At 60.8% G+C, this 26,335-nt stretch overlaps 2 protein-coding genes across 7 annotated transcripts in view; one reads left to right on the top strand and one right to left on the bottom strand.

Moving 5' to 3' along the window:
* ACAN (aggrecan) overlaps nucleotides 1-7,107 on the top strand; it is a 49,467-nt gene extending 42,360 nt beyond the window's left edge. For 2 of the 5 annotated variants that reach the window (XM_051839801.2, XM_051839800.2), the window contains exons 14-19: nucleotides 364-477; nucleotides 3,939-4,097; nucleotides 4,439-4,521; nucleotides 5,124-5,268; nucleotides 6,295-6,477; nucleotides 6,679-7,107. In XM_051839801.2, coding sequence (XP_051695761.2) covers nucleotides 364-477; nucleotides 3,939-4,097; nucleotides 4,439-4,521; nucleotides 5,124-5,268; nucleotides 6,295-6,477; nucleotides 6,679-6,755 — 761 coding nt within the window. In that variant the 3' untranslated portion in view covers nucleotides 6,756-7,107. Of the gene's footprint in view, nucleotides 1-363; nucleotides 478-2,067; nucleotides 2,168-3,938; nucleotides 4,098-4,438; nucleotides 4,522-5,123; nucleotides 5,269-6,294; nucleotides 6,478-6,678 lie in introns of those variants that run through there. The other 3 variants (XM_051839812.2, XM_051839807.2, XM_070053294.1) reach the window with 2 other exon arrangements.
* Nucleotides 7,108-12,073: 4,966 nt separating this feature from the next.
* On the bottom strand, nucleotides 12,074-24,559 carry MFGE8 (milk fat globule EGF and factor V/VIII domain containing). 2 transcript variants are annotated; one of them, XM_008251720.4, is made up of 9 exons: nucleotides 24,382-24,559; nucleotides 22,025-22,150; nucleotides 21,612-21,743; nucleotides 19,577-19,758; nucleotides 19,108-19,263; nucleotides 18,455-18,599; nucleotides 14,128-14,315; nucleotides 12,902-13,057; nucleotides 12,074-12,802 (listed from the first exon to the last, which is right to left on the bottom strand). In XM_008251720.4, exons 1-9 carry the CDS (start codon nucleotides 24,452-24,454, stop codon nucleotides 12,665-12,667), a joined length of 1,296 nt encoding a protein of 431 aa, XP_008249942.3. In that variant the 5' UTR covers nucleotides 24,455-24,559; the 3' UTR covers nucleotides 12,074-12,664. The 2 variants fall into 2 exon arrangements, with proteins under 2 accessions (XP_008249942.3, XP_002723419.4); XM_002723373.5 differs by having other exon boundaries at nucleotides 14,128-14,312; nucleotides 24,382-24,537.
* Between the last annotated feature and the right edge of the window lie 1,776 nt (nucleotides 24,560-26,335).

The raw sequence follows: 26,335 nt of genomic DNA, 5'->3' as shown, positions 1-26,335 counted from the left end.
CTTGCCCCCTTCCCCAGTCCCCAGCTACAGAGGAAGGACCGCTCACCAACGTGCTACCACGTTCACAGCCAGTTCAGAACCTTTGGCTCCTCAGTCACAAGAGAACACCTCTGGGAGGACTCTGTGTGCTCACAGCAAGCTTTTGGCCTTACAAGTACCAGATCCCCTCACCCCACTGGGAGACCCGGCGCCAGCACTCTGTGCTTGCCAATCAAGAATCACACACATCTGAGAAAACCTGTCTGGCTCCAAGATGGCAGCGGTGGCAGCAGTTCTTAGGAAAACCAGCCAGTCCCCTCCTGGGGCTTGGAGAGGCTGGAGGTGCCGGCGGGAACCCTAATGGCAGCCCTTGGTTTCTTGCAGACATTGATGAGTGCCTTTCAAGCCCTTGTGTGAATGGAGCCACCTGCGTGGATGCCAGCGACTCTTTCACATGCTTATGCCTTCCCAGCTACGGAGGGGACCTGTGTGAGACCGGTACGGCCGTCTCGGCTTCAGCTAATGTTACTAACTGCTGTACCCTTCCTCCTTCACCCTTCCCTTCTAACCACAGACCACAGGCCCTGGAAGGGGCCCCCGGGACCACAGCTGCCAAGTCTGCCCCCACTGACTCCCACTCTTGCTCCTGAAAGCCTCCTCAGGCCCAGCCTGTGCACGGCACTCATCTTCTCCAGGGCAGACACGCCTGCTGGCGACAGCACCGAGCTTAGGTCAGTGCATGCGCCAGGCTCAGAGGACAGGGCTGCTTCCATGTGTTTGTCTCGAAGGAAGCTACGGGTGGGAGCAGTCGGTTCTCGTCCCAGTGACAGCCGTGGACCTCCCCAGCATGGTCACAGGCACATGTCTGCTGCACTGCCCGTGGAACCTCTGCGGCACCCTCCACAGCCCTGGGAGCCACTGTGCACCTTGCCCAAGTTGCCTTGTCTTCTCCTCGGGCAAACGTGATGGTTGGTCTGCCTGAGAGCTCCTGTGTCCCGGATGTCACCTCGTGCTCATCACTGTCAGTGCCAGGCCAGCCCGCACTGCTGCTCTCTTTACTTTGTGCAAGACCAGGGGCTGGCCAGAGAGAAACGGCCTGCTTAGGGGCCTCTGCTTCTGCACCTGGGCCAGGCTGCCCGCTCTGCTCGGGGAGCTGTGCCAGGAACCCTCCAGGCCAGCCAGAGAGAGACGGCTGCTGCAAGGGCAGGGGGAGCCTCTGCTTCTGCCCCTGGGCAGTGTAGCCCCCAGCTCACTCGCCAAGTGTCTCCCCAGCCTTGGGTCTCAGAGGCATCCCGACTCAGAAAAGGGGGCAGCCGTAGTCCATGCAGAAATGGAGGAGTGCAGGGTCTCTAGGTCCCTCTCAGTAAACACCCAGAAACTTCCAGAAGTCAAGACACTAGGAAGACTCCCTGTGGTACCAGCAGTGTGGGGAGGTAGTTTTGTGTTATATGCTCCTTGGAGGCACTGCCAAAGTTACAGGCTGGTGGAGGAGCTTAAGCCTTCTGGAAGAAAAGGCCTGGAATCCTTCCTCCCCTGTAGCCTCCCACCCTCAGCCCACGGCCCCCAGAAGTCAGTGCGCGGGGTCTTGGCTGGGGTGGGGAGCAGAGCTACAAGGACTTTTCTACAGGGAAACACTGGCCACAGGGGAGAAGGGCCTGGAATGCCCACACAGACAACAGCTCTCTCCCTGCCTGGGATGGGGGCTGTGCTGGAACCGAAATGGTGCCCAGCCACAAAGCTGGGCCCTGGGCCCTGGCACCTCCCCTCCCCGTCCTGAGCCCACACTGCCCCGTGGTGCCATGCGCCGTGGCTCTAGCTCTGCCACTTCTTCCAGCCTCCATGCTTGTTTCTCCAGAGCCCCAACCCTGCATGCCCCCCCACAACGCCCAGCAGAACACCTGCACCTGCCAGCTTTGCCTGCCCAGCCCTCAGGTCAGCCCTGGGCGGCAGCTCAGGACTCAGCAGTGCTGAGCTCCCTCTCTGCCTCTGCCTCTCTCCAGACACTTGCCTCGTGCCTTGGGGATGGCACGGGCAGCAGGGGTGCCCACGGCCGCCGCCTCAGCCACTGCTCTGCTGCTTTCTTCTCAGGCTGCTGCCTCCCACTCTCCTCTGTCTCCACTCTTCCCGCTGTCTGTCCTGCAGCCCTGCCAGGCGTCCATCCCTTCAGCACGGGACTCCTCCCCCTCAGGTACTGGTTCTCCCTTCCTGAGACAGCCAGACTTTGGGGGCAGCCTGGGGGGAGGCTGCCCACCGAGTTCATGGCCCCACTCAGCCAGGGAGGGCAGCTCTCCACCTGGGGAGCCTTCAGGGAAGGAGGAAGAGAAGGTCTCGGAATTCCCTTTGCACAGTCAGCGACGGCTCTTTCTTACAAAGAAAGAAGCCTGACCACAGCACCAGGGCCTGCAGGAAGCCGCTCAGCTCAACCACACCAGCACCAGGGCCTGCGGGAAGCCGCTCAGCTCAACCACACCAGCACCAGGGCCTGCGGGGAGGTACTCAGCTCAGCTATACCAGCACCAGGGCCTGCGGGGAGGTACTCAGCTCAGCTATACCAGCACCAGGGCCTGTGGGGAGGTACTCAGATCAGCCACACCAGCACCAGGGCCTGTGGGGAGGTACTCAGCTCAGCCACACCAGCACCAGGGCCAGAGCTACTCAGCCTAGCCACACCAGCACCAGGGCCAGAGCTACTCAGCCTAGCCACACCAGCACCAGGGCCTGTGGGGAGGTACTCAGATCAGCCACACCAGCACCAGGGCCTGCGGGGTGGTACTCAGCTCAGCCACACCAGCACCAGGGCCAGAGCTACTCAGCCTAGCCACACCAGCACCAGGGCCTGCGGGGTGGTACTCAGATCAGCCACACCAGCACCAGGGCCTGTGGGGAGGTACTCAGCTCAGCCATACCAGCACCAGGGCCAGAGCTACTCAGCCTAGCCACACCAGCACCAGGGCCAGAGCTACTCAGCCTAGCCACACCAGCACCAGGGCCTGCGGGGAGGTACTCAGATCAGCCACACCAGCACCAGGGCCTGCGGGGTGGTACTCAGCTCAGCCACACCAGCACCAGGGCCAGAGCTACTCAGCCTAGCCACACCAGCACCAGGGCCTGGTAGGGAACTGCTCAGCTCAGCCACACCAGCACCAGGGCCTGCGGGGAGGTACTCAGATCAGCCACACCAGTACCAGGGCCTGTGGGGAGGTACTCAGCCTAGCCACACCAGCACCAGGGCCTGCAGGGAGGTACTCAGCTCAGCCACACCAGCACCAGGGCCTGATAGGGAACTGCTCAGCTCAGCCACACCAGCACCAGGTAGCCAAAGGCAGCGCTAGAAAGTGACACTTGCGATTGGCCCTCACACCTGTGTGAGAGGCTCCCCGCCATCGCTGTGCTGTTCCCCAGGCTGCTCTGTGAGCTCCACACCAGCCCCTTCTCCAGAACTGAGGGAGAGAGACACTTACCCCTTTTCCCATCTGCCACCAAAATAGGGTAGAAAGCCAGGGCCCCCGACTGCCCCCTGTGGGCCAGCGTGGGTGCTCACCAGAGCCGACCCTGGGACCCTGAGTTTCACCCACAGCAGACTCCTGGCTGCTGCTCTGTCTGCTCCCATCCAAGGCTCTGCCCAGCACTGCCCGCGCCAGCTGCCCTCGCCTGCTTCTGCAGCTCCTCCTGGAGTCCTGCGGAGCCTCTGAGCCACAAACCTTAGGACCTCTCACCTTCCACCTCTTTTCACGGACTCTGCCCCACGAGGAAAGCTGGTGGGGGGTGGGAAAGAATCGTTCCCTGGCCTTTCCCCGAGGGGGGCGCCTGCTCAGAGGCTCCGGGGACCAGGCCTTGCAGGTCTGCCTCCGGGACGAGCCATGTGCGGTGGGGTGAGTGCAGGAATCCTGCCTTTGACTGGCACCGCCAGTCACCCCCAGTTGGCCCAGCCCCCCTTCAAACCCTTGCCTATGTTGCAGACCAGGAGGTCTGTGAGGAGGGCTGGACCAAGTTCCAGGGCCACTGTTACCGTCACTTCCCCGACCGCGAGACCTGGGTGGATGCTGAGGGCCGGTGTCGGGAGCAGCAGTCACACCTGAGCAGCATCGTCACCCCGGAGGAGCAGGAGTTTGTCAACAGTGAGTACACCAGGCTCCAGGCCCAAGGACGGTGGCCTTGTCAGCCCGTGAGGCTGCGTGGGGTGGACCTGGGAAGGAAGGAAGGGGTTCCGAAAGCCTGAGTCCCCTGAGAGAAGGCAGAGGTCTCTGGGGCCAGTGGCTCTGGCTGCATGCAGGCAGCCCCACACTGGCCCTGTGGCTGTCACCTGTCTGTGCCAGCCAGGGAGGCAGCCACACACGCATGTTCTAAGACCTTGCAAAGACCTAGTGTGCTCCTGGGAGCCCCACTTCCTTCTCTGAAGCCCCCAGCTTAGACACTCTAAGGTGTCCAGCAGAGGCCCAGCACCACCCTTTCTCTCCAGACAACGCTCAGGACTACCAGTGGATCGGCCTGAATGACAGGACCATCGAAGGGGACTTTCGCTGGTCGGATGGACACCCCCTAGTGAGTGCTGCTGGCGGCCCAGTGGAGGGATGGGATGAAGACTCCCCCAGAGAGAGGTGCCATCCAGCCAGGCACGCAGCAGCTGGCCCAGGCCATCGCAAGGGCAGGGAATCCGCTTCCTTTCCCTCTGCCTCTGAGACCGCCCAGGGCACCTCAGGAGGCCTGGGGAAGCTGGGAGAGAAAGGCACAGATAGCAGGACCCACCACGAGGGTCTGTGGGTGCTCAGAGCTGCCCCTTGTGGAAAGCAGCCTACATGAAGCCTGGAGGGCCTCGGGGGAGGCTCCCCAGAAGAGGCAGCCTGGGAGGGGTGTGGAGCCCTTGAGGCAGCAGGAAGTGGGAGGTCTCGGGGACTGGAGAGCAGAGTCCTGACTGGAGAGCCGGGATTCTATCATCCAGTCCCACCGGCCTATGGGAACAAGGAGAGTGATTGGCGCATGAGCGGGGGTGGGGTGGTGGTGGTGGTGAACCCTGGCCGGTTCTGAGCTTCTGAGAAGGGTGGCCAGTGTCCTGGGGGGCCCATGGGCTCCAGCACCTGGGACAGCCCTGACCGGACAAGCCAGGGCGCCTGCCCTCTCCTCACTCCCTCCTCTCCCATCCACAGCAATTTGAGAACTGGCGCCCCAACCAGCCGGACAACTTCTTTGCCACTGGGGAGGACTGCGTGGTGATGATCTGGCACGAGAAGGGCGAGTGGAATGACGTCCCCTGCAATTACCACCTACCCTTCACCTGTAAAAAGGGCACAGGTGCGCAGGCCCCGGGAGACCCAGAGCGGAGGGGCTGAGGCTGGAGGCTCTGGGTGCAGCTCCTGCCGTGTGGCCGGTGCCAGAGCCCCTTGTCTTTGGCTGCTGGCGTCCCCTTGCTTGTCTTGGGGGCCCGGCCCAGCACCAGCATTGCAAGGCCAGCAGCAAGGGCAAGCTGGCTCCTGTCCGTCTGCCAGGACAGGGAGTGTGTGACCGTCACAGGCCAGGCACAGGACCCCCGCTGCACACAGCACCTCTGACATGGGTTGTGGGAAGTCACCGCGAGGCCGGCTGGGCTGGAAGCCCCCCTTTCTTTGTGGTTCCCAAGTCCATCAGAGTTAGGTTTGCCAGGCTCTGACCACTCGTGTCTGTGGACACCCCTTGCGCCTGCTTGTGGCCTTGTGTCTGGCAGGCCTCTTTTGGGTCCCAGTCTCCCCAGCCTGTGTGTTTTCACAAAGAATCCACAGTGGTTTGCTGGCTCTCCCAGCCCTTCCCTCCCTGTGTTTGCCCATGGAGGACCCCTCTTTTTTTTTAAGATTTATTTATTTTATTTAAAAGACAAGAGTTATGAGAGGCAGAGAGAGAGAGAGGTCTTCCATCCCTGAGCTCACTCCCCAAATGGCCGCAATGGCTGGAACTGGGCCGATCCGAAGCCAGGAGCCAGGAGCTTCTTCCAGGTCTCCCACAGGTGCAGGGGCCCAAGGACTTGGCCATCTCCCACTGCTTTCCCAGGCCATTGCAGGGGCCTGATCAGAAGTGGAGCAGCCGGGACTTGACCCCGCACCCATATGGGTTGCCAGCAATGCAGGCGGCGACTTTACCGTTGCGCCACAGCGCCGGCCCCTGAGGGCCCCTCCTACATTCCTTTCCTGCTGCTCCAAATTGCTGAGCGATCCCGGTGTCAAACCAGTGGAGTCCAGATCCTTAGCTGCATGAAAACACTCCTGAGGGCAGTCCCGGCTCTGGGCCACCTCGGTCATCACCGAAGACCCTAGGGGGGCCCTTACCAAGAGGCTGCCTGCCCCACAGTGGCCTGTGGAGACCCCCCGGTGGTGGAGCACGCCAGGACCTTTGGACAGAAGAAGGACCGGTACGAGATCAACTCCCTGGTTCGGTACCAGTGCGCAGAAGGCTTCACCCAGCGCCACGTGCCCACCATCCGGTGCCAGCCCAGTGGGCACTGGGAGGAGCCACGGATCACCTGCACACACCGTGAGCTGTGCCCTGATTCGGGGGTGGGTGCGGGTCTGCCCAGGTCGGAATGCTGACCCGTCCTGGCCTGGCCCCCTCCTTATCAACAGCAACCTGAATTTCTGTAGCCCAAGGAAGTTTGAAGACCAGTGAAAGCCAGCAGGAAAGCCTCGGGCTGGGAGGGGTGAGGCCTGACCCCCTTCCATCACCCTCTCTCCCCAGCCACCACCTACAAGCGCAGAGTGCAGAAGCGGAGTTCCCGGACCCTGCAGAGGAGCCAGGCCAGCTCAGCGCCCTGAGGGGACCTCCAGGTCGAGTCGGATGCTGAGCCCAGGAGCCCACCAGGCTAAGAGTGCGTCCCACCCAGACGATGTCCTCTCGTTGCCGCTTTTTGTCATATATGGAATCCCATTAAAGAAGCAAAACATAAATCCCACACGTGTAAGCACCACACCCCACCCACCCCCAGATCACCAAAACTGCATCTAATTTGTCCCCCAAACGCCAAAGCCAAGCACTTCCCGCAACCCACGGACTGAGGTTAGAGACAATCTCCCGTCGTGCCTTTCCAGGGACCAGGGCAGGGACAGGGGAGAGGGGGAGGGGTTAAGTTAAATAAAGAAGATTATTTTTTGTTTCCTGACTTTATCCAAGAGCAGTGCAATGTTGGTTATTTCACCTCCAGGGAGAGCTAGGGAGGTGGGAGGAGGGGCCAGAAGGAGCTGGAAGGGGCAGAGGCCCAGGGGCCGGACCAGAGCCGCAGCTGAATGTATTGGAGAAGGAGCCGGGGGGGTGGTGCCCTCTGAGTGGGGCCAGTGAGCCATCGGGGGTCGTGCTCCCCTGCAGGGCTCCTCCTCTCCTCTCACCTGGTTCTGCCGCCGGTGGGAGTCTACCTCGGCAGGGCTGGGTGGGGGCACTGCTCCCCTTCCCTACCCCCATCCCCGGGACCGTGCAGGCACCAGGGTTCCGTGCACCTATTTATATTTTTGGAAACTAAAGATTATGATAATTATAATAATAAAGACTTTGGAACACATCCATTTCTTTTCCCTTCTTCAATGTAAGAGGAAGCCAGGATCCGGGTGCTGCGGAGGGCTCTTAGGCAGTTGACCAAGTGACCCCCACATCGGGGGAGTGCCCCCGTCTATTCAGAGTGGCTGCTGTGGCCACGAGTGCTGCGCTGTGCTGTGCTCTCAGTGGAGTGTGAGAGCACACAGGACATGTGCACCTGTCATCACTGACGTGTCCTCAAAAACTCCAGAGAAACAGGCGTGGTCACATGCGCAGTGCAGCTCTGTGACGTCACTGCTTATGTGACAGGTACCAATCAGCAGACTGAGTCCCAGGACCAGGATTTACAAGAGGGAAGAAAAAAACACAGATTGCAACTAGTGTGGAAGCTGAGGAACTGCTCACACACGGGTTCAAGGGTCTGCGGGCTTTTGTGACGTCTAGGCATCCTGCTCTCAAGCAGATGACTCAGCTGCCGCCCTAGGCTGCCGCTGGGGTGAGTGTGCTCAGCCGCCAGTGTTGGGGCGGGGACGCCTGAGCATTTGGGGGAGGGATACCCGAGTTCTGGCCGTGAACATTGCGGGGAGCGGGGGAATGCCCGAATCCTGGCTGTGAGCACAGGGCAGTGGCGGGGGTGGGGAACGGGATGCCCAAGTTCTGGCCACGAGTGTTGTTGGGGGATGCCCAAGTCCCGGCTGCGAGTGGCAGGGGGCACACCCTCTGAGTGGGAATTTGAGTGTGCTAGCATTTTTTTTTTTAAAGATTCACTTATTTATTTGAAAGACAGAGATACGGAGAGAGTGGGAGACCAAGCATGCTTTCATCTGCTGGTCCACTCCCCACTGGTGGCAAAAGCCAGGGCTGAGGCAGGCTGAAGCCAGCGCCTGGATGTCCATGTGCGTCTCCCACATGGGTGCAGGGCAGGCACCTGGGCCATTTTCCACTGCTTTCCCAGGCTAGCAAGGAGCTGGATTGGAAGTGGAGCAGCGGGGACTTGAACCACTGCCCATATGGGATGCCAGCTACACCACACCAGCCCCTGTCAGAATCTTTAGGTCTGTGCGCAGTTGAATGTTGGCAGGTGAGAGTGCAGGAGTGCCCACTTCACCTGTGACTGGCTGATGGGGGCAAAAGCAGAGGGAAGTGCCAGCCACCTGGGAGGGGCTCCATGATGCTGTGACTGACGGCGACACCTCCGGATGTCCAGCTGGAGCGTGCGTCAGAATCTTCTGGGAGCCGGGCTCACCAGGCCTTGTAGGGGCCCAGGAATCTGGTTTCAGTGCCCCGGACACGGCCAGCCGGGGAAGGGCCTGCCTGCTGGAGGGGGACGGCTGGTCCCCAAGACCTCTGGCCTCTGAGACCCTCCGCAGGGCGAGCCTCACCCCTCCCCTGCCAGGCCTCACACACACTCACACGGGAGGACACAAGCCGGGCCCCAGCTGCGAGGCCAGCCCCCGAGGGAGGCCAGCTCTGGAGTGCACTGACCCAGCTGACCTCTTGGCCCCATCACATCCACTGGGCAGAGCGCTGGGCCCTGAGAGGGGGTGGACTGGGCAGCCCGACCAAGAGGGGACTGCAGCCACCGACTGTTCAGGGGAGGACACGCCCGAGGGCCGCTCCCCATCGACTGTTCAGGGGAGGATATGCCTGGGGGCCGTTCCCCATCGACTGTCCAGGGGAGGACACGCCCGAGGGCCGCTCCCCATCGACTGTTCAGGGGAGGACACGCCCGAGGGCCACTCCCCACACAGGGAGAAGTCAGAAGAAAACTTGGGAACTTTCAGAACTTAGAAAGGAGGTGAGAATGGCATCAAATTTCTCCGTTCCTCTGGATCTCACCCAGGAGCTCAGGGACCCATCAAGAGGTCAGCCTTGCTCCCAGCCCCTTCCTGCCCAGGCTGGGCACCACCTCCCTGGGCAAGGGGCTGACTGGAGTCAGCAAGGCCCTCCAACGTCCCAAAGGCAGGAGGGCTCCTTGGAGGAGGTGGCCTGGGCTATGCAAGTACAAAAACAAAAACAAAATTTCGCCAACCCACAGGGAAAGTGAGCTTAATAAACACCGTCCACGAGGGAGGGGGGACGGAATGGGGCCGTAGTGCTGGCAGTAGCCACAAACATAGGAGCAGCTCCAGCGGCCCACAGTGGGGGTGGGAGTGACCTCAGGGCAGTGGTGTGTGGTGCACACACGAGTGAGAGGTGTGTGATGTGTGGTGTGATGTGAATGCAGTGTTGCTGGGTGTGTGGTGTGTGCTGTGCAGAGTAGGAGGTGTGTGTAATGGGTGTGCAATATGTGAATGCAGTGTGTGTGGCGCAAACACAAGTGGGAGGTGTGTAAAGGGTGTGAGTGTGGTGTGTGACGTGTGAATGTAGCATCAGTGTGTGCTGGGCACAGTGGGAGGTGTATGTGATGGGTGTGCAACCTGTGAATGCAGTGAGTGTGCAGTGCACATACAAGTGGGAAGTGTGTAAAGGGTGTGTGTATGTGTGCTGTGCACACGAGAGGGAGGTGTGACATGTGAGTGTGGTGCACACAAGGTGTGTGGTATGTGAGTGTGGCATCAGCATGTGCTCTGCACACAGCACCTGCTGTGGATGAAGCCACCTGAAGTCAATGCCAGGTCTGCCGGGTGATGGCGCCAATGTCCCTCCCTTAGAGGGGAAGACCTCTGAGCACCAGGTGCAGGACTGGAAGCAAAGCAGGTCACAAGGACCCAGCAGGAAGTCCTCCCAAGCTTCTCTGAGGACAGGGACCCAGTTCTGAGGTTCTGATGGGCTGGTCTTGGCACTGGTGCTCCTGTGCACACTCACCCTTGGTCCCACTACGGCCAGCCTTGTTCCCATTTCACAGGTGAACTGAGGCCTAGAGAACCTAACTGCCCAAGGCCACACAGGCCCAGCATCTGCACCGACTCACTGACTGAGGCTCTCATCTACTAGTCGCTCGCCATATTTATCCCGAGAACACAAGAGAGCGGACTCGTGGAAGGGCAGGGGCCACAGGTCATGGCACCAACAGCCGCAATGCAGGGCGAGGGTTGGACAGAGGGCGGGCGAGTTTGGTTACAGCAGTCTCACACACCAGCAGTGGGTAGGGGGCCAGCACATGGGATTTCAACCCTGGCCATCCACGCTGAGTCCATGCAGACTGCCCAGGGAAGGAACTGAGGAAGGAGTGGGTCAACAGTGAGGGGTGAAGGCAGGAAGGAGGGACTGAGGGCACAGGTGACTCCACAGTCACCTCTGGTCTCGTGGGCAGGCGGGGGCTTGGTGAGCAGGGTCCGGCTGCATGCACAGCCCCTCAGCAATGAGAAGAAACACACGGCCAAGCTGGCAGACGGGAGGGCAGCCCTTCCCTCTGCAGCTGGGACTCTCGGCACCAGCAAGGCTCAGGTCACAGTTCCTGGACAAGCAGAACCACCCAGGGCAGGGCTGCTTCTCCCAGTGTCTGCTGGTCCCCAGGGGAGGTCAGAAAAGGCGTCTGGGGGAGGGAGGAGTCCCGAGGTCATCAACTCCCAGAACAGGTGACAGCAAACCCGGTGCACCCAGAGCTCAGCCAAAGGAAGGAGGGGCTGAGGGGCCCACAGGGGTGAGGAGTCGCCCTCCCCATTTTTTGTTTTTGACAGGCAGAGTTAGTGAGAAAGAGAAAGGTCTTCCTTTTCCATTGGTTCACCCCCCAAATGGCCGCTACGGCCGGCACACTGCACCAATCTGAAGCCAGGAGCCAGGTGCTTCTCCTGGTCTCCCATGGGGTGCAGGGCCCAAGTACTTGGGCCATCCTCCACTGCCTTCCCAGGCCACAGCAGAGAGCTGGCCTGGACGAGGAGCAACCGGGACAGAATCCGGCACCACAACTGGAACTAGAACCCGGGGTGCCGGTGCCACAGGCAGAGGATTAGCCTAGTGAGCCGTGGCCCTCCCCTGGCTCTTCACCCCATCCCTATTCCCGCCCCATCCAGATGGCAACAGCAGCCCTCGCAAAGGAGTCCACTCCAGAATCTTCCAGGAGGTGCCAGCAAAGCTATGTCTGCCTGCCCAGAGGCACCTGTGTGTTTCCAGCATGGATCCCAGAGTCTGGATGGGAAAATTCACGTTTCACACTAGGCTGGCTTCACACACCCCTTCCCAGGGAGTCAGTTCCTCCTCTGCCACCCCTTCCCAGATCACCAGGCCACTGTCCTGGCCACATTGCCATGGAGAGGGCAGAGTACCCTGGGCTTTCCTCCCCACACAGCCCTAAAAGTAGCCTGGGATCATGGGGTTCCTGTTTCTTCAGTCCAGCCCTCGGGCTGCAGAGAAAATGGAAACTCCTGAAGAAACCTCAGCTCAGGCAGGGCCCATCTTCCTGGTGTGGGAGGGAACCAGGCATTCACGGAGAGTCTGTGTGCAGTGGGAGTCCTGGGCCCCTCACCAGACAGCAGTTGTGGGCACTTGCCAGGGGCAGCAGGAAGTGGAAGTCCCACCCCCTAGAGACAGACAGACAGACACACACACACTCACACACACACACACACACAATCTCCATCCTACTGCTGTTGAGCTACTTGAACACAAGGGGGCGCTGCAGGGGCCCCGCAGCACTGGCTGGAGCAGTACAGACCACACCGAGTCCCAGTGAAGAACACAAATGTATCTGGAAGCTGCCTGTGTGCTGTGGGGTGAGGACAGCAGAATGGCACCACACCCGCCCGGCCAGCCCCCTCCCTTCCGCAAACCTCCAGGCCAAGACAAGGGTCAGTAGCAGTCTCTGGGGAGATAGGAGGAAAGGTTCTGGGGCTAGGTGGATGTGAGGATGTAGTATATGGGAAAAGAAGCCGGGGCTCTTCAGTGTCAGCCAGGGCCTGGCAGCAGGCACCCACCCCCAACTCCAGCCCCGAGTGATGCCTGAGAAATCGGGATGGTAGGAGGGCCAGGCGCCAGAGCAGTGGGAGCTGAGGGTGAAGAGAAGAGAGGAGCGTCTGGTTGGCCCCCCTCTGAGGCTGTACTACAGCCCATGGCAGGAGCCCCCCTGGCCGGGGCCCCAAGGAGCTGAAGGTGAGGAGGAAAGAGGAGTGTCTGGTGCCACCCCCTATAGGGAGCCAGGGCAGGAGCCCCCACCCCCAGGCCCCCAGGGAGCTGAGGGTGAGGAGGAGAGAGGAGCGTCTGGTGGGACCCCCTCTTGGGCTACAGCCAGGCAGGAGGCCCCCTGGCCGGGCCCCCACTAGCAGCCCAGCAGCTCCAGGCGCAGAGTGATGCGGTTGTGCCACGCCACGGGCAGGATGCGCACAAAGCGAGCCAGCACGGGCGTCTCAAACACATTCTTCTTGTGCGAGTAGTTGTCCAGGTTGCCAGGGAAAACCTGGAGACAGAGGGAATGGCATCAGCAGGACCCCAGGGCTGGCAGCCCTCCCTCCCGGGCCCAGGTGGCATGAGGGAAGACAGCCGGACACACACACACCTTGCTGTCCGTGGCCCCCTGTTCCTTGTACTCGGTCCAGTTCCGGCCATCGTTGCTGTGGGCCACCTTGTAGGCTGCCACGTACTGGATGTGGCCAAAGTCCCGAGCCCCCTGGGTGATGACGCCTGTCACCCGCTTTTGGGAACCCAGGTCGACCTGCAGGAGAGCCACGGGGCAGTCAGGTGGACAGGCAGATGCACTGGGGCACAGTCAGGTGGACGGACAGACACGCTGGGGCACAGTCAGGTGGACAGGCAGATGCACTGGGGCACAGTCAGTTGGACGGACAGACACGCTGGGGCACAGTCAGGTGGACAGACAGACGCACTGGGGCAGTCAGGTGGACAGGCAGACGCACTGGGGCACAGTCAGGTGGACGGACAGACGCATTGGGGCACAGTCAGGTGGATGGACAGACACGCTGGGGCATAGTCAGGTGGACAGACAGACGCACTGGGGCCTGCAGACACACCTGCCCCACACCCGACCAGCCTGGAGGACTGGTCAGCCATGCCTGGAGGTGGTCCAAGCCCCAGGCTGCAAAGCTCACACAGCCTCCCAGCCAGCAAGCCCCAGGTTAGTGGTCACCTGCCAGGCTAGTGCTCACCTGTCCAAGATAGTGGTCACCTGCCCAAGGTTGGCCCTCACCTGCCCCAGATTAGCGCTCACCTGCCCAGGCTAGTCCTCACCTGCCCCAGGTTAGTCCTCACCTGCCAGGCTAGTGCTCACCTGTCACAGACTAGTGGTCGCCTGCCCAAGGTTAGTCCTCACGTGCCCCAGACTAGTGCTCACCTTCCCCAGACTAGTCCTCACCAGCCCCAGACCAGCACTCACCTGCCCCAGACTAGTCCTCACCTTCCCCAGAATAGTCCTCACCTGCCCAGGCTAGTCCTCATCTGCCAGGATAGCTGCCCCATCAGAAAGACTGTTTACCCATTTCCACAAAGCCCAAGGCCTTCCCACAGCCCATGTGGAGAGGTCCCCAGCGGCCTGGGTGGGTCTCCAGCTCCCTCCTGCTCTGCTGCCCACAGGCAGAGCCTCATCCACTGGGCCAGCCAACAGGGCCTTGCACACCCTTCCCCACCTGGAGAAGGCGGGAGAAAGGGAAAGGCTCAAGTACAAGAGCCACGGCTTTTCAGAAACTCTTCTGGGGAGCAGAAGTCCGGGCTGGGCAACATCAAAGATCTGGCTGACCTGGCCCTGCAGCCCGGTAGGGCCTGACCCACCTGCAGCCACTCAGAGGCGTCATTACTCTGGGCCGTCCAGGCGTTGAACTTGCCCTGCTTGTCCAGTCGCCCGTAGAAGGGATACCAGCCAAAGGCACGCAGGCCCCAGGTCTTGTAGCTGCTGGAGGCCGTGATCTGCTTGTCGGGGATAGTGTTGTCCTTTAGGCCCAGGGGTTCTGAGCATCCTGCTGGCAAAGGAGGCCGGCACTGTGATCCCAGGGTGTAGACACGAGGCCACGGAGGGGAAAACTCCACAGCCCCGATCAGAACCAGCTGCTCCACCTTCTCACTGCCTGCCCTGCCCAGCTGCTCCCATCCCCACCCCGACCTGTCCCTCACAGACCACCCAGGACCACCCTTCTCCCTCTCCAGCTTCTCCACCACCTCCAACCTCTTCCGGGCCTGACCTGCTCCAAGGAGCCTGCCCTGACCCCTTCACTGGGGAAGGTCCCCTCCCTGCTCTGGACTCAGCACCCCTGCTCTACCCCTGGTGCAGCTGCCAGCCACACCTCTGAGTTCGGGGATTGCTGTCAAGAACAACCACCTCTGTATTCAGTGCTCCTTCAGTCCTTAAATCTGCCACAGAAAAATCCAGAATGAAGCAGAAATGGCATTTAGGAACCCCATTCTACAGATGGAAAAACTGAGGCCAAGAGCCATTAGCAGCATGTCCACACCCCACTACCACCACCCTACACACACACACACACCCCGGACAGCAGCTCCACCATCCACTCATCCCCCAGGAGCCAGGAAGGCCCACCTGGCAGTGAGGACAACACTCCTGCCTCCAGCTGCAAGAAGCCCGAGACCCCATGCCTTCTGGGGACTTTTCTGCAGCAGCCCTACCAGAGAGCCTTGCACACTCCGCAGATGAGTTCCGGGTGCCGTCCCACGGGTCCGAGGGCCCGAGAAGCCAGCCTTTGTTCTAGGGCTGACCCACACTCCCGGCAATGTGCAGGCTACTGTGCTGGTATCTGCGCCTGCATGTGGCCAGGACAGCCGGGCACAGGCAGGAGATAACACTTGTAAAGAATGGGGGTGTCCCCTACCCCTGGCAGAACCCCACTTCAGGGACCGGCACTATGGCACCCCACAGTGGAGTGCCACAGCTCCCTGCTGACGGCCTGGGAAAGCAGCAGAGGATGGCCTGAGTGCTTGGGCCCTGAACCCACGTAGGAGACTCGGATGGAGTTCCCGGGGAGTGAACCACTGAATGGATGTCTTTCTGTCTCTCCCTCCTCCCTCCCTGTCACTCCATTTTTCAAGTGAAAAAGTTTTTAAAGTGAAAAAGAAGAGGAGGAAGAAGAACAGGAACAGCTGAGGGGAGGGGCAGGGGCCTGCAGAGCCACAGGTCCATCTGGGAACAGATCAGCGATCATGCGGTGCTAAGCCTCCCCGTCACCAACTGCCTGCCAATCATACTCTGACCTTGTGATGGCTGAGTACCAAGGGAACCCCACCTTAGCCCATGAAGAAAGGCCTCGGGCAGGGGGATGGCCCAGCTCTTGGCTAAAGAACAGGGAAGTCCTGAGGCAGGCAAAGCCGGGCAGCCTTACCGATGGCAACAATCCTAGCCGTTCACTCAGACTGGGCCCGCACAGAGATCACCAGCCCCAGCAGGTCACGCCCCCGCCCTGGGCCTCCCCAGGAAATCAGACTTCCAGGAAAGAGCAGCTGACAGGTTCTAGACAACTCCAGGACTCTCAGCTCCGTCACGCTGTGAAGGAGGGAGGCCCTTCTCGCTGTGACTGGGTCCACATCTGGTGTCCAGCAGGCCCAGGGTGTGACGCTAACACTGCTGGCCCACGGGGCGCTGCCCCTCACTCTCTAAGGGCCACAGAACCTGGCATCTTCTTAAGTCCCCCACCCAACACCCGCATCGCGTCACCACCCAGCCGCCCTCAGGGTGCCCATGGCCACCTGACCGGAACAGCGCTGTAAGGTCGAGGGTCTCACCTTACTGTTCCCCAGAGCCAGGTACTGAGCCACTTAATAAAATGTCTTAACAGAAGTTTACTGAGTCAAAGACTTCACACACTTTCCAAGGACACAGTTCCTGCCTGCAAAGAGGCGACCGTGGCACAGGGCAGTTCCTCCGTGCACGCCTGTGACCTCCCATACCTCGGCCTCACACACTCAACACGCCCTTTAGTTGGCAGGAATGCCTGTCGGGAAAAGGGTCAGCTGGGCCCTGAGGGCGGACGAGCCAGCTCTGCGGCTCCGGCTCCGGCTCCGGCTCCGTTAGAGGCTCCTCCCGGCCCAAGGCTAAGGCAGCAGTGCTGAGAGGCCTGCCGGCAGGGCACAGGCTTGGCTCTGTCCCCCATCAGCTGCTTAAATTCCCTTTTCGCAAAAATAGTCTTTTACTCCCCACTTCCAGGACGAGGCTCAGAGGCAGGAAGAGAAGGAACACAACTGAAGCTCAGGCAAAGCCACCGCCTGCAGCACCGGCATCCCCTGTGGGCTTGGCTTTGAGTCTCGGCAGCTCCACTTCAGACCCAGCTCCCTGCTGATGCACCTGGGAAAGCAGCTGAAGATGGCCCAAGTGCTTGGACCCCTACCCTACGTGGGAGACCAGGAAGAAGCTCCTGACTTTGGTCTGGCCCAGCCCTGGCCATTGCTGCCATTTGGGGAGTAAACCAGCGAATGGAAGACTTGTCTCTCTCTCTCTCTGCCTCTGCGTCTCTGTAACTCTGCCTTTCAAATAAATAAGTAAGTCCTCAAAAATCAAAAAGAGGCAGGCAGAGAGCTCAGCTCTGAGTGGTTTTAGGGTGATCTCTGAAGGTAAGAGGAAGGGGTGCCACATAAGGAGAGAGGGGTGTGTAACAAGAAAGGGTGTCACATAAGGAGAGAGGGGTATGTAACAGGACTGGTCTTTGAAGACAAGAAAGGTAGACCACAGCTTGGCCCAATAAGCTGTAAGTTCCCCCAGTGGCCAGCAGGGGACACTGTGTCTGCAGAGACAGGGAACTACCCAGACCCCCAACAAGGAAAACGCTGAGACAGGACAGCCAGTGGAGTCTGCAATGGGGAGTTTTCCGGGCTCTGGTTAAAGCTGTCCTATTCGGGGCCCCCCAACTCTCCCACCAAAGGCAGGAAGCACGAGCTTAGAATCTACAGACCTAGAAGCCCCCATGCTTCCCCCAAGTGCAGACCACAGGCGGTTTGGCAGGGGAAACACTAGATGGCCCAGAGACCTGGAACCAGTTTCTTTTTTTCTTTTTTTTTTTGACAGGCAGCGTGGACAGTGAGAGAGAGAGAGAGAGAAAGGTCTTCCTTTGCTGTTGGTTCACCCTCCAATGGCCGCCATGCTGCAGCCAGCGCACCGCGCTGATCCGAAGGCAGGAGCCAGGTACTTCTCCTGGTCTCCCATGGGGTGCAGGGCCCAAGCACTTGGGCCATCCTCCACTGCACTCCCTGGCCACAGCAGAGGGCTGGCCTGGAAGAGGGGCAACCAGGACAGAATCCGGTGCCCCGACCGGGACTAGAACCCGGTGTGCCAGCGCTGCAAGGCGGAGGATTAGCCTAGTGAGCCACGGCACCGGCCAAGGAACCAGTTTCAATACCCTAATAAACATCTGAGTCTCGCTTCATCATTCATCAGGTATTTTGAGCACTGGGACTACATCAGGGAACAAAACAAATCCCCTTCCCTTGTAGAGCTACAAAACGGCAGCAACGCTGGGTGTTCTAGAAATTGAAGAAGCCGGCCGGCGCCGCGGCTCACTAGGCTAATCCTCCGCCTAGCTGCGCCGGCACACCGGGTTCTAGTCCCGGTCGGGGTGCCGGATTCTGTCCCGGTTGCCCCTCTTCCAGGCCAGCCCTCTGCTGTGGCCCGGGAGTGCAGTGGAGGATGGCCCAGGTGCTTGGGCCCTGCACCCCATGGGAGACCAGGAAAAGCACCTGGCTCCTGGCTCCTGCCATCGGATCAGCGCGGTGCGCCGGCCGCAGCGCGCCGGCCGCGGCAGCCATTGGAGGGTGAACCAACGGCAAAAGGAAGACCTTTCTCTCTGTCTCTCTCTCTCACTGTCCACTCTGCCTGTCAAAAAAATAAATAAATAAATAAATAAAAAAAAAAAAAAAAAAAAAAGAAATTGAAGAAGCCACCCAGAACTAGTGAAAATGCTTTGCAAACTGACGTGATGCTTCTTCTCTCTGCCAGCCACTGCCCAGAGCCATGGGGTGGCGGGCTGGGAACACCTACGCAGGGTGCCTCCTGTCTGAGCCCAGGTCCCTGGGTCTTCCTGCTGGCCCACCTGGCTCAAGCAGGCTGAGAAGCGAGGGAGCAGGGCCCTCTCCTAGGATTGGCTGCCGCGCCTGCACTCACCATTCAGCTCACAGCCCAGGAGCTCCATGCGGAGGGTGCAGCCCCGGTGGCAGGTCACGGGGTACAGCCGCACATACTGTGCCTCCAGAGGGGACTCGAACAGGTTGGTCTTCAGTCCACTGTTGTCCACGTTACCGGCAAACACCTGGGAGGGAAGGGACAGGCCAGGAGGAGAGGTCGGTGTGGCAGTCACCTTCCTCTGTGTCTGCGAGGCAGAGGTGAGCCGAGCAGGCAAGGACTCAGCAGAGCCAAGAGGCCTCACACAGCAGCAGTCTGGTTGGCCAGCACACGGCATTCAACACAGCTGCTGCTTCTCACACCCTTCTTGTACCATCCTGGGGCCTAAGCACCAACACCGACCCACAGGGGCCTTTATTCTGACCATCCTGGCCCACAGCATGCAATGTTTGCCTTGTGAGTGGTGCCCACTTAGTGATGCTACCCTTGAGCAGGATACAACCTGCACGACTCTACGTGGCCCTGAGGGCTCTAGTGTCATACCACCCCACAGGGTCTCCCACACGCTTGTGCCTAAGTGGAACTAGCACTGCCTGGGTCTGCTGATTTCTGGGAACAAGATGCACCTGGAGACGTGCCTCATCTGACTCACCCAGGGCACCCTGCCCGAGGAAGGGCCCCCCAACAAGCCCCACCTTGTCTCCAGACCCGTCCGCTTCCTGGATGAACTGGAACTTGCGCCCATCCAAGCTGTAGGCCACCTTTAAGGTCTTCACGTACTCAGCGCTGCCCGCGCGGCTGGCACCTTGTGTCACAACACCTGTCACCCACATCTTCCGCAGCAGATTCACCTGGGCCAGAGGCAGGCAAGACGGCACCCTCATCTCCCGGCTCCCTTCCACCTCTTCTCTCCTCCCACCCAGGGGAGGGACAGCCCAGGCAGAACAAAGGAAGAGAGCCCTCAGGCTCTCCACCTGGTGCTCAGGCGGCCAGAGAGGCCTCATCCAGTGCAGACAGCCCTCCACAGCCTGGGGCCTGCTCCCTCCACTCAGAGACCTCACCTGTGTGACCCATGCTGCAGAGGCCCCAGTGTTCGCCCTGCCACAGCGACCCCCAACACGGAGCCTCTCCCATCACCCCATCTTGGGGATTCCTCATCTGTACCTGGATCCAGGGCTTCCTATCATAGTTGCTGGCTGTCCAGGCGTTGACAATGCCAGTGCGGTGAAGCCGGGCCAGCTCCGGGGCCCAGCGCTGCAAACCCAGGAAGCCCAAGTGCACCGATGAAGCAGAGAGCTGCGAGTCGGCGATGGCACCGCCCTCCATGCCCAGTGGCTTGGCGCACCCTGAGCAGAGGGAGACGGCAGTCAGGTGGCCATCCAAGCAGGTCCCAGGGTCCAGTGAGGACCAGAGGAGAAGACAGTAGGACAGCACTCAGAACCTCGTACACAGCAGGGACCATGGAGGGACGTGCCGGTAGGCGGTGTCGCTCTTGTAGGGCACCCAGCAGCTGTGCTAGCATACAGGGGAGGACCGTCAAGAAGGGCTTTGGGGAAAAAGGGTGTCCCTCGAACAGCGTGAGCAGTGTGTGCACAACACACAAGGTCATACACACATGATGGGTGTGAACATGCACAACACACACGTGATATGTGTGAATGTACACAACACACAAGGCCACACACACACACGATGCATGTGAACATGCACAACAAACACACGATGCGTGTGAACATACACACACACAGGCCACACACACGTGCGATGGGTGTGAACGCCATTTCACTTTTCCTCACACCCCTTTGCCTCTTCCACCTGTGGGTCCTGACCCAGCAGCCTCTCTCATTCTAGGGACACTCACGGTGTATGCCCGGGCTTTCCAACTGTCACACAGAACCCAGGGATACACCGTCTCTCTCCAACACCCCAGGCTCCAGCTGAGCTCAGCACCATCCCCTTCTCGTAGGAAGAGAGCAGGGAGGCACAGAGCAAGCCGTGGCTAACCCAGGCGCAACTCCAGCTCTGCCTCTCCAACTCTCCTCACGTGCTACCCTGAGGGACCCCAGTGTGCACTCCTGGGGCTACTGGGGTCCCTACTGACTCCATGGAAACAAACAGAATGAACAAGGAGAGCTGTCCCCCTGAATGTGTGGTCACCCCCTACGTTCTGCTCCAGGCGCTGCCCTGTCTGTCCATCCTGGGGCAGACCCCAGGCCAAGAAGCTGGGAGACTAGGCACGCAATTCCAACTGTGACACACCCACGGCTACCTCAGCACGGTAATTAGTGGGCTCAGCTGGCCCCACCCTGGGCTCTGTCTGCCTTAGCCTCCACCCCCACAACCCCTACACTCACAACCTCAGCCCTGCAACCACGGTATGCTCCTCCCAGGGCCCAGCTCCCACTCGGTGGTCCCAGCCCTCCCTGCCCCTTCCTGGCGGTCAGCACATCTCAGAGGCATTCCCTGTATCTACTCCAAGGAGGGTACAAAGCCACCTGCCCCTACCCACAGTGCTCAGCGACACAGCCACTGACCTGAAGAAACTGGGGGCCCCACACCCATCTCCACGCCGCAGGCAGCAGAGGAAGAGCCCTACTAGGGCTGGGGAGAGGGCGGAGGGGTTCCAGCTGGGCCAGGATGGGGGGCGGCACGGAGAATCACTGCTGGCAAGGTCTCCTGGGCACCCACCAAGGGCCACTGAGTAAATACCCAAACAGGTCAGGCAGGTCAGTGCCCCTGCGCCCTCCAGGCCTCTGACTGTACACGAGCGAACATGGCCTCGGCTGCCTGGGCCTCTTCCTCCACCATCACGCAGCCCTCTGCAGTTGCGAGGAAGCCACGGTCGGTCATGGGCCCTGAGGTCAGCCTGACTCACTGAGCTCTCGGGCCCCGAGAGATTAACAACTCCTAGTAGAAAAGTCCCCAGACCTAACCCTGATGCTGTGCCTGGTTGACGGAACTCAGAAAAGAGCACTCCCACGACGGAACTCAGAAAAGAGCACTCCCACGACCTCTAGGGTCACCAAGCCCTTCCTTCCCCCACAGTCCCAGGAGAGACGCGGATGGAACGAAGCCTGGGAAGGGACGACAGGACCTCTGCCCCGTGCCTGAAGAGGCTCCGTCCTTTGCTCAGTGTCCCCAGAGGCAGCCTTGACACAGGAGAGGCCAGCACACGGCCACACCCCCACCCCATACTCACTGGTTTCACAGTGGGTGCCCATGTAGCCCTGAGGGCACTCGCAGATATAGTGGGTGAAGACATCCCCTCGGTGAGCGTCACCAACCACCTGGCATTCAGCATTGTTGTAGCAGGGGTTTGGGGAACAGGGACCTGGCAACACGGAGACAGACAAGATGGATAGGTGATCAGGAAGGAGTTGCAGACAGACACAGGAGGCAGCAGATGGGCCCAGCCCAAAAGAACCCTTCCCCCGACTCAGCCCACTCTCTCTCCCATCCGTGCCCTCCCCTCCCCCAACCTGCCAAATGGAGCCTGGGCCAGTCACGAGTAGGTGACTCGGGGCACCCCAGGTAAAAAACTGGGGACTGCTGCCCATGAGAGAAGCTGGAGGCTGGGGGTCAAGAGCAGCGGGCACAGCCCAGGGCAGGTACCTTCCTCCGTCTCGTTGCACACGAGGCCAGTGAAGCCTTCAGGGCAGAGGCAGAAGAAGGGGGCAGCATCCTGGCCCATCAAGCAGGTTCCACCGTTGAGGCACTGGCTGGAGTCACAGAAGTCACCTGCAAGAGCAGCCCTGCCTCAGGACCCCACGGAGCCCAGGACTACTGGGAAAGGGGTGGGAAGCTGACAGGTGACAAGAGGCACCAGCCCAGCACAAGCTTTAGCAGAGCCGCACTGAGCACCCCTGGAGGTGGGCGTTTCACAGGGGAGGGACCGTCTGAGCTCATCTGAAAGGCAGCACAGCACTCTGAAAAAGCAGGAGCCTGCTGCAGGACACTGGCCGGATGGGGAGTCAGGAGTCCGTCTGGGAGCCCCTAAAACGAGACAAGCTTCTGGGGCTGGCGCTGTGGCACAGTGGGTTAAGCCCTGGCCTGAAGCGCTGGCATCCCATACGGGCGTCGGTTCAAGTCCTGGCTGCTCCACTTCTGATCCAGCTCTCTGGTATGGCCTGGGAAAGCAACAAGAAGATGGCCCAAGTCCTTGGGCTCCTGCACCCACGTGGGAGACCAGGAAGAAGCTCCTGGCTTTGGATCGGCACAGCTCTGGCCATTGCGGCCGTCTGGGGAGTGAACCAGCAGATGGAAGACCTCTCTCTCTGTCTCCACCTCTCTCTGTAACTCTGTCTTTCAAATAATGAAAATAAACCTTTAAAAAAAGAGAGAGAGACAAGCTTCCCCGGCACCGTGCAGCCCGGAGAAGACACAGAGAATCCAGGTGTGCGGTGGGAGGTGGGAAGCCCAGTACAATTCTGGAAAGGAGGTAAAGGGGCGTGTCCGGAGCTGCAGACAGGACCCCCAGACACAGGGGTGTCCCAGACTGGACCTGAGGTACACGGGGTACACCATGAAGAGGCGGCAGGCAGCTGTGCTGGAGGCCTGGGGGGCAGAAGTGCACAGCCAGCTGCAAAGGAGAATACAGGAGGAGCAGGTGCAGGCTGCGGTCAAGGGCACTTGGGTTTGCATCTGAAGGACTGTACCTGGCACCCAGCGGCCTCAAATCCTGCACCCATCCCCACATCCAGGCTCTGCACTCAGCCTGTCCCCAGTCCACTGAGCAAACTGCAGTCCACTGGGGCTGCCAGGCCCAGGAGGCTCCTCCAGCTGACCTCAGAAACCCCAAAGAGCTGCCCCAGACCCCACACCCAAGCCCATCATTTGGGGTAAAACGTGAGAAAACATTTTCCTGCCTTCAGTGCTCCACCCCAGGCTCCCAAGGCCCGAGAGAGACCCAGGGCCGGACCATGGTCACCACCAAGGGGAACCGGCCCTGGAGCGCCGCCTTAGCGGGGCCTGGGGAGCTTAAGGCTGCTCCCGAGGGCTGTGGTCAGTGGCTCTAAATAGCCAGTTAATCCATCCCCCAAGCTGGCAGGCGACAGGCACTGTGCGGTCAGGGGCTCTGCAGTGGCCAGAGGCCTGGGATCCTGTCCCAGCACCGACCCTCTCCTCTCGCTTTACTGCTTCCAAAGGAAACGGGGCGGGGGGGTGGGGGGAAGTCCTCCCCTGACCCCGCCTGCACCCGCATTTCTGCGAAAGCCGGGCCACCCCGAACCCGCCAGCCCGGAAGACCCGCCCCGGTATGTTCCCGAAGGCTCCGGGTGGGAGGGCGGGAAGGAGTGGAAGGGACTCGAGTGGGGGCCCGGGGCACCCTGAAGGTCTCAGCTCCAGCCCCGGGTCACAGCAATGCAAGGACGCGAGGCCAGGCGCAGCAGCAGACTTCCCGCTTCTGTCAATTCCGCCTCTATGGAAAACGAGGGGCCGGGGGTACTCCGACAGTCCCCGTTTTCCAGGGCTCCATCGGGGTGGGGCATCCCAGGACCAGCCCGCTGGGGCCCAGTTGTCCTCAGGGCTCCAGGCGGGGGAGGAGGATCCGCCGGACGCGGCAGCCGGCCAAGGCCGCGGCCCGGGGCCCAGGAGGCGGCCCTCTTCCCAGCCCCGCCCCGCCTGCCGGGCCTCCGGGACCCCAGCGCAAACGGGACAAGCGGGGGCGCGAAAGTGCGGGGAAGTTTCCACAGCCAGCAGGGGCGGGGCCCTGAGCACAGGAGCCCAGAGTCCCCGGGGTGAGGCTGCAGGGAGCGCGCGGCCAGGGGCCTCGCCGCACGGACGGCAAAGAGGCCACGCAGCGCATTCCTGTGTCACGTGTCAGCCACGTCCTGTGGGCGGCGGGGATGCCGCCCGTGTCCCGCGTCCACGCGCGCCCCGACGCCCGGGCGCAGAGCCCAGCGGCTACCCGCACGGAGGCAGGCGGCTCCCGGTACCAAGGGGCTCCCCGCACAGAGGCGGCGCGGACTCACCCGAGGCGGCCAGCACTCCCGAGGCGCACAGCAGCGCGCCGCACAGCGCGGCCCACAGACGGAGGTCCTGCATGCTGCCGGGCGCGGGCGCTGCTCCCGCCCCGCAACACCGGAATAAATCGGTGGCGCAGCACCGCCCACCGGCCCACGTGCTCCGCGCGGCCGGCGGGGGCGGGCTCGGGGCGGAGCTCAGCCGTACCCGCCCCCTGCCTGGCCGCACCCGCGCCTCGCCGGTCCCGCGCCCTGAGCCGCCCCGGAGCCACGCAGAAGCAGGTTTTGGACGTGCGGAGCCCGGGTGCGTGCCGGGCCCTGGACCCCGGGGGCCTTGCGGGCTATGGGCGATGCCCATCAAAATCTCGGACGCCGACGTCACCCGAGCTTCGGCAGCTAGGCCCCCTCGCCCATGCCGGCGCGCGGAGCGCGGCCAGCGACCGAGGCCCACAGAGGAATGCGCGTTCTCCGTGAGCGTCTAAGGGGGCCTGGAGGCTTTGCCGCAGCGACCCGGGGAGGGAGGCCTCGCCCCGGGGCCTCGCGGAGAGCTCTGGTGTAGTGTACGTGCGCGTGCCCTGCCCGCGAAGGAGCGCAGGGAACGCCAAGCTCTGTCGAGGTGGAGGAGCGGCTGGGGGCCCCGGTGGGAGCCCACGATTCAGACCGTTCCGCGTGCGGGTTCCTCAAGACACTGGAAACACCTGTCGCGTGACTGCCTGCAGCTCTGGCCGGTGCGTGTCCAGGGAGAGAGGTGAGAGAGGCGCCCGCACCGCGGGTCCCTACAGCAGCAGCGAGACCGGTGCCCTCCCAGCCCCCCGCGGAGCGTCTGGGTGCCTGGTATGATAGGTTCACATTATGTAAAGGTATTGAAATATTGCACTAAGTGCCACAAAAAAGTGCAAGCACTGCATGTTAATAGAAACATTTTAAAAGCAGACTTTTCAGAAGGGGGAAAGCATGTGTAATCAACTCAACAAAGAAAAAGCATTTGATAGCATCCAAACACCTTCCTGAGAAAGCACTCCCAAACTAGGGTGGAGAACGTCTGCAGAACCGCCACAGCCCCGTCGTCCTCACAGTGAGAGCCGACATTCCCCTAAGCCCGGGGCGGGGGGGGGGGGGGGGGGGCACAAGTTTGCACCTGCCACTGCGGCCCCACTGCACCGAAGGCTCCAGCGCCCGATAGGTAAGAGACAGAAAAGGCATCCGGCTTGGGAAGGAGTGAAAGCCGACTGTTTCTCCTCGGATAACCTGACCTTGTATGTGGAATACACCAAAGAATACTCCCGCACAAAAGTTATTAAAGTTCGGAAACGAGTCTTCAAGATACAAGATCAGTACACAGAAACGGGGTGAGTGTGACCCGAGCTGGAACAGTGGAAGGGCTGCCTAGGGCCTCCACTCGTACCAGCTGCACACTCGGGTAAAATAATTCAGTGTAAAGGCGAAAACGAGAGCTGAGCCACAAAAGCACAGGCTTTGTATGATACTGTGACTTCACTGTGTGATGTGCCTGAAGTAGGAAGATTCTTAACTGTGGCTTCGAAGCAGAGTGGCAGTTTCTAGAGGCTGAGCTGGGGGGGGGGGCAGGCTCAGTCCTGCGGGGTGCAGCTGTGGCGGAGGTCAGCTTGACACTGGGTGAGCCCACCGAACACCACCGAACTGCGCGTTCAGAAGCCGTCGAGGAGCCAAGTTTTATAATGATTTTTACAACAAAAGTGAATGAATATCTTACAAAGATAACTGTATTGTTGCTATCCCACCACGCCATCCCACACACTGAGGGCATAGCTGTCTCACTGTGTGAGCATACTGTGTTTAAGATGATAATTCCAGGCCGGAGCTGTGGCTCACTAGGCTAATCCTCCGCCTGCAGCGCTGGCACCCTGGGTTCTAGTCCCGGTTGCTCCTCTTCCAATCCAGCTCTCTGCTGTGGCCCGGGAGTGCAGTGGAGGATGGCCCAAGT

Source organism: Oryctolagus cuniculus, chromosome 12, assembly GCF_964237555.1.
Source record: "Oryctolagus cuniculus chromosome 12, mOryCun1.1, whole genome shotgun sequence".
Classification (NCBI taxonomy): Eukaryota; Metazoa; Chordata; class Mammalia; order Lagomorpha; family Leporidae; genus Oryctolagus; species Oryctolagus cuniculus.
Note: the sequence above shows the minus strand (reverse complement) of the source record. Positions and strands in the feature narration are given on the sequence as shown.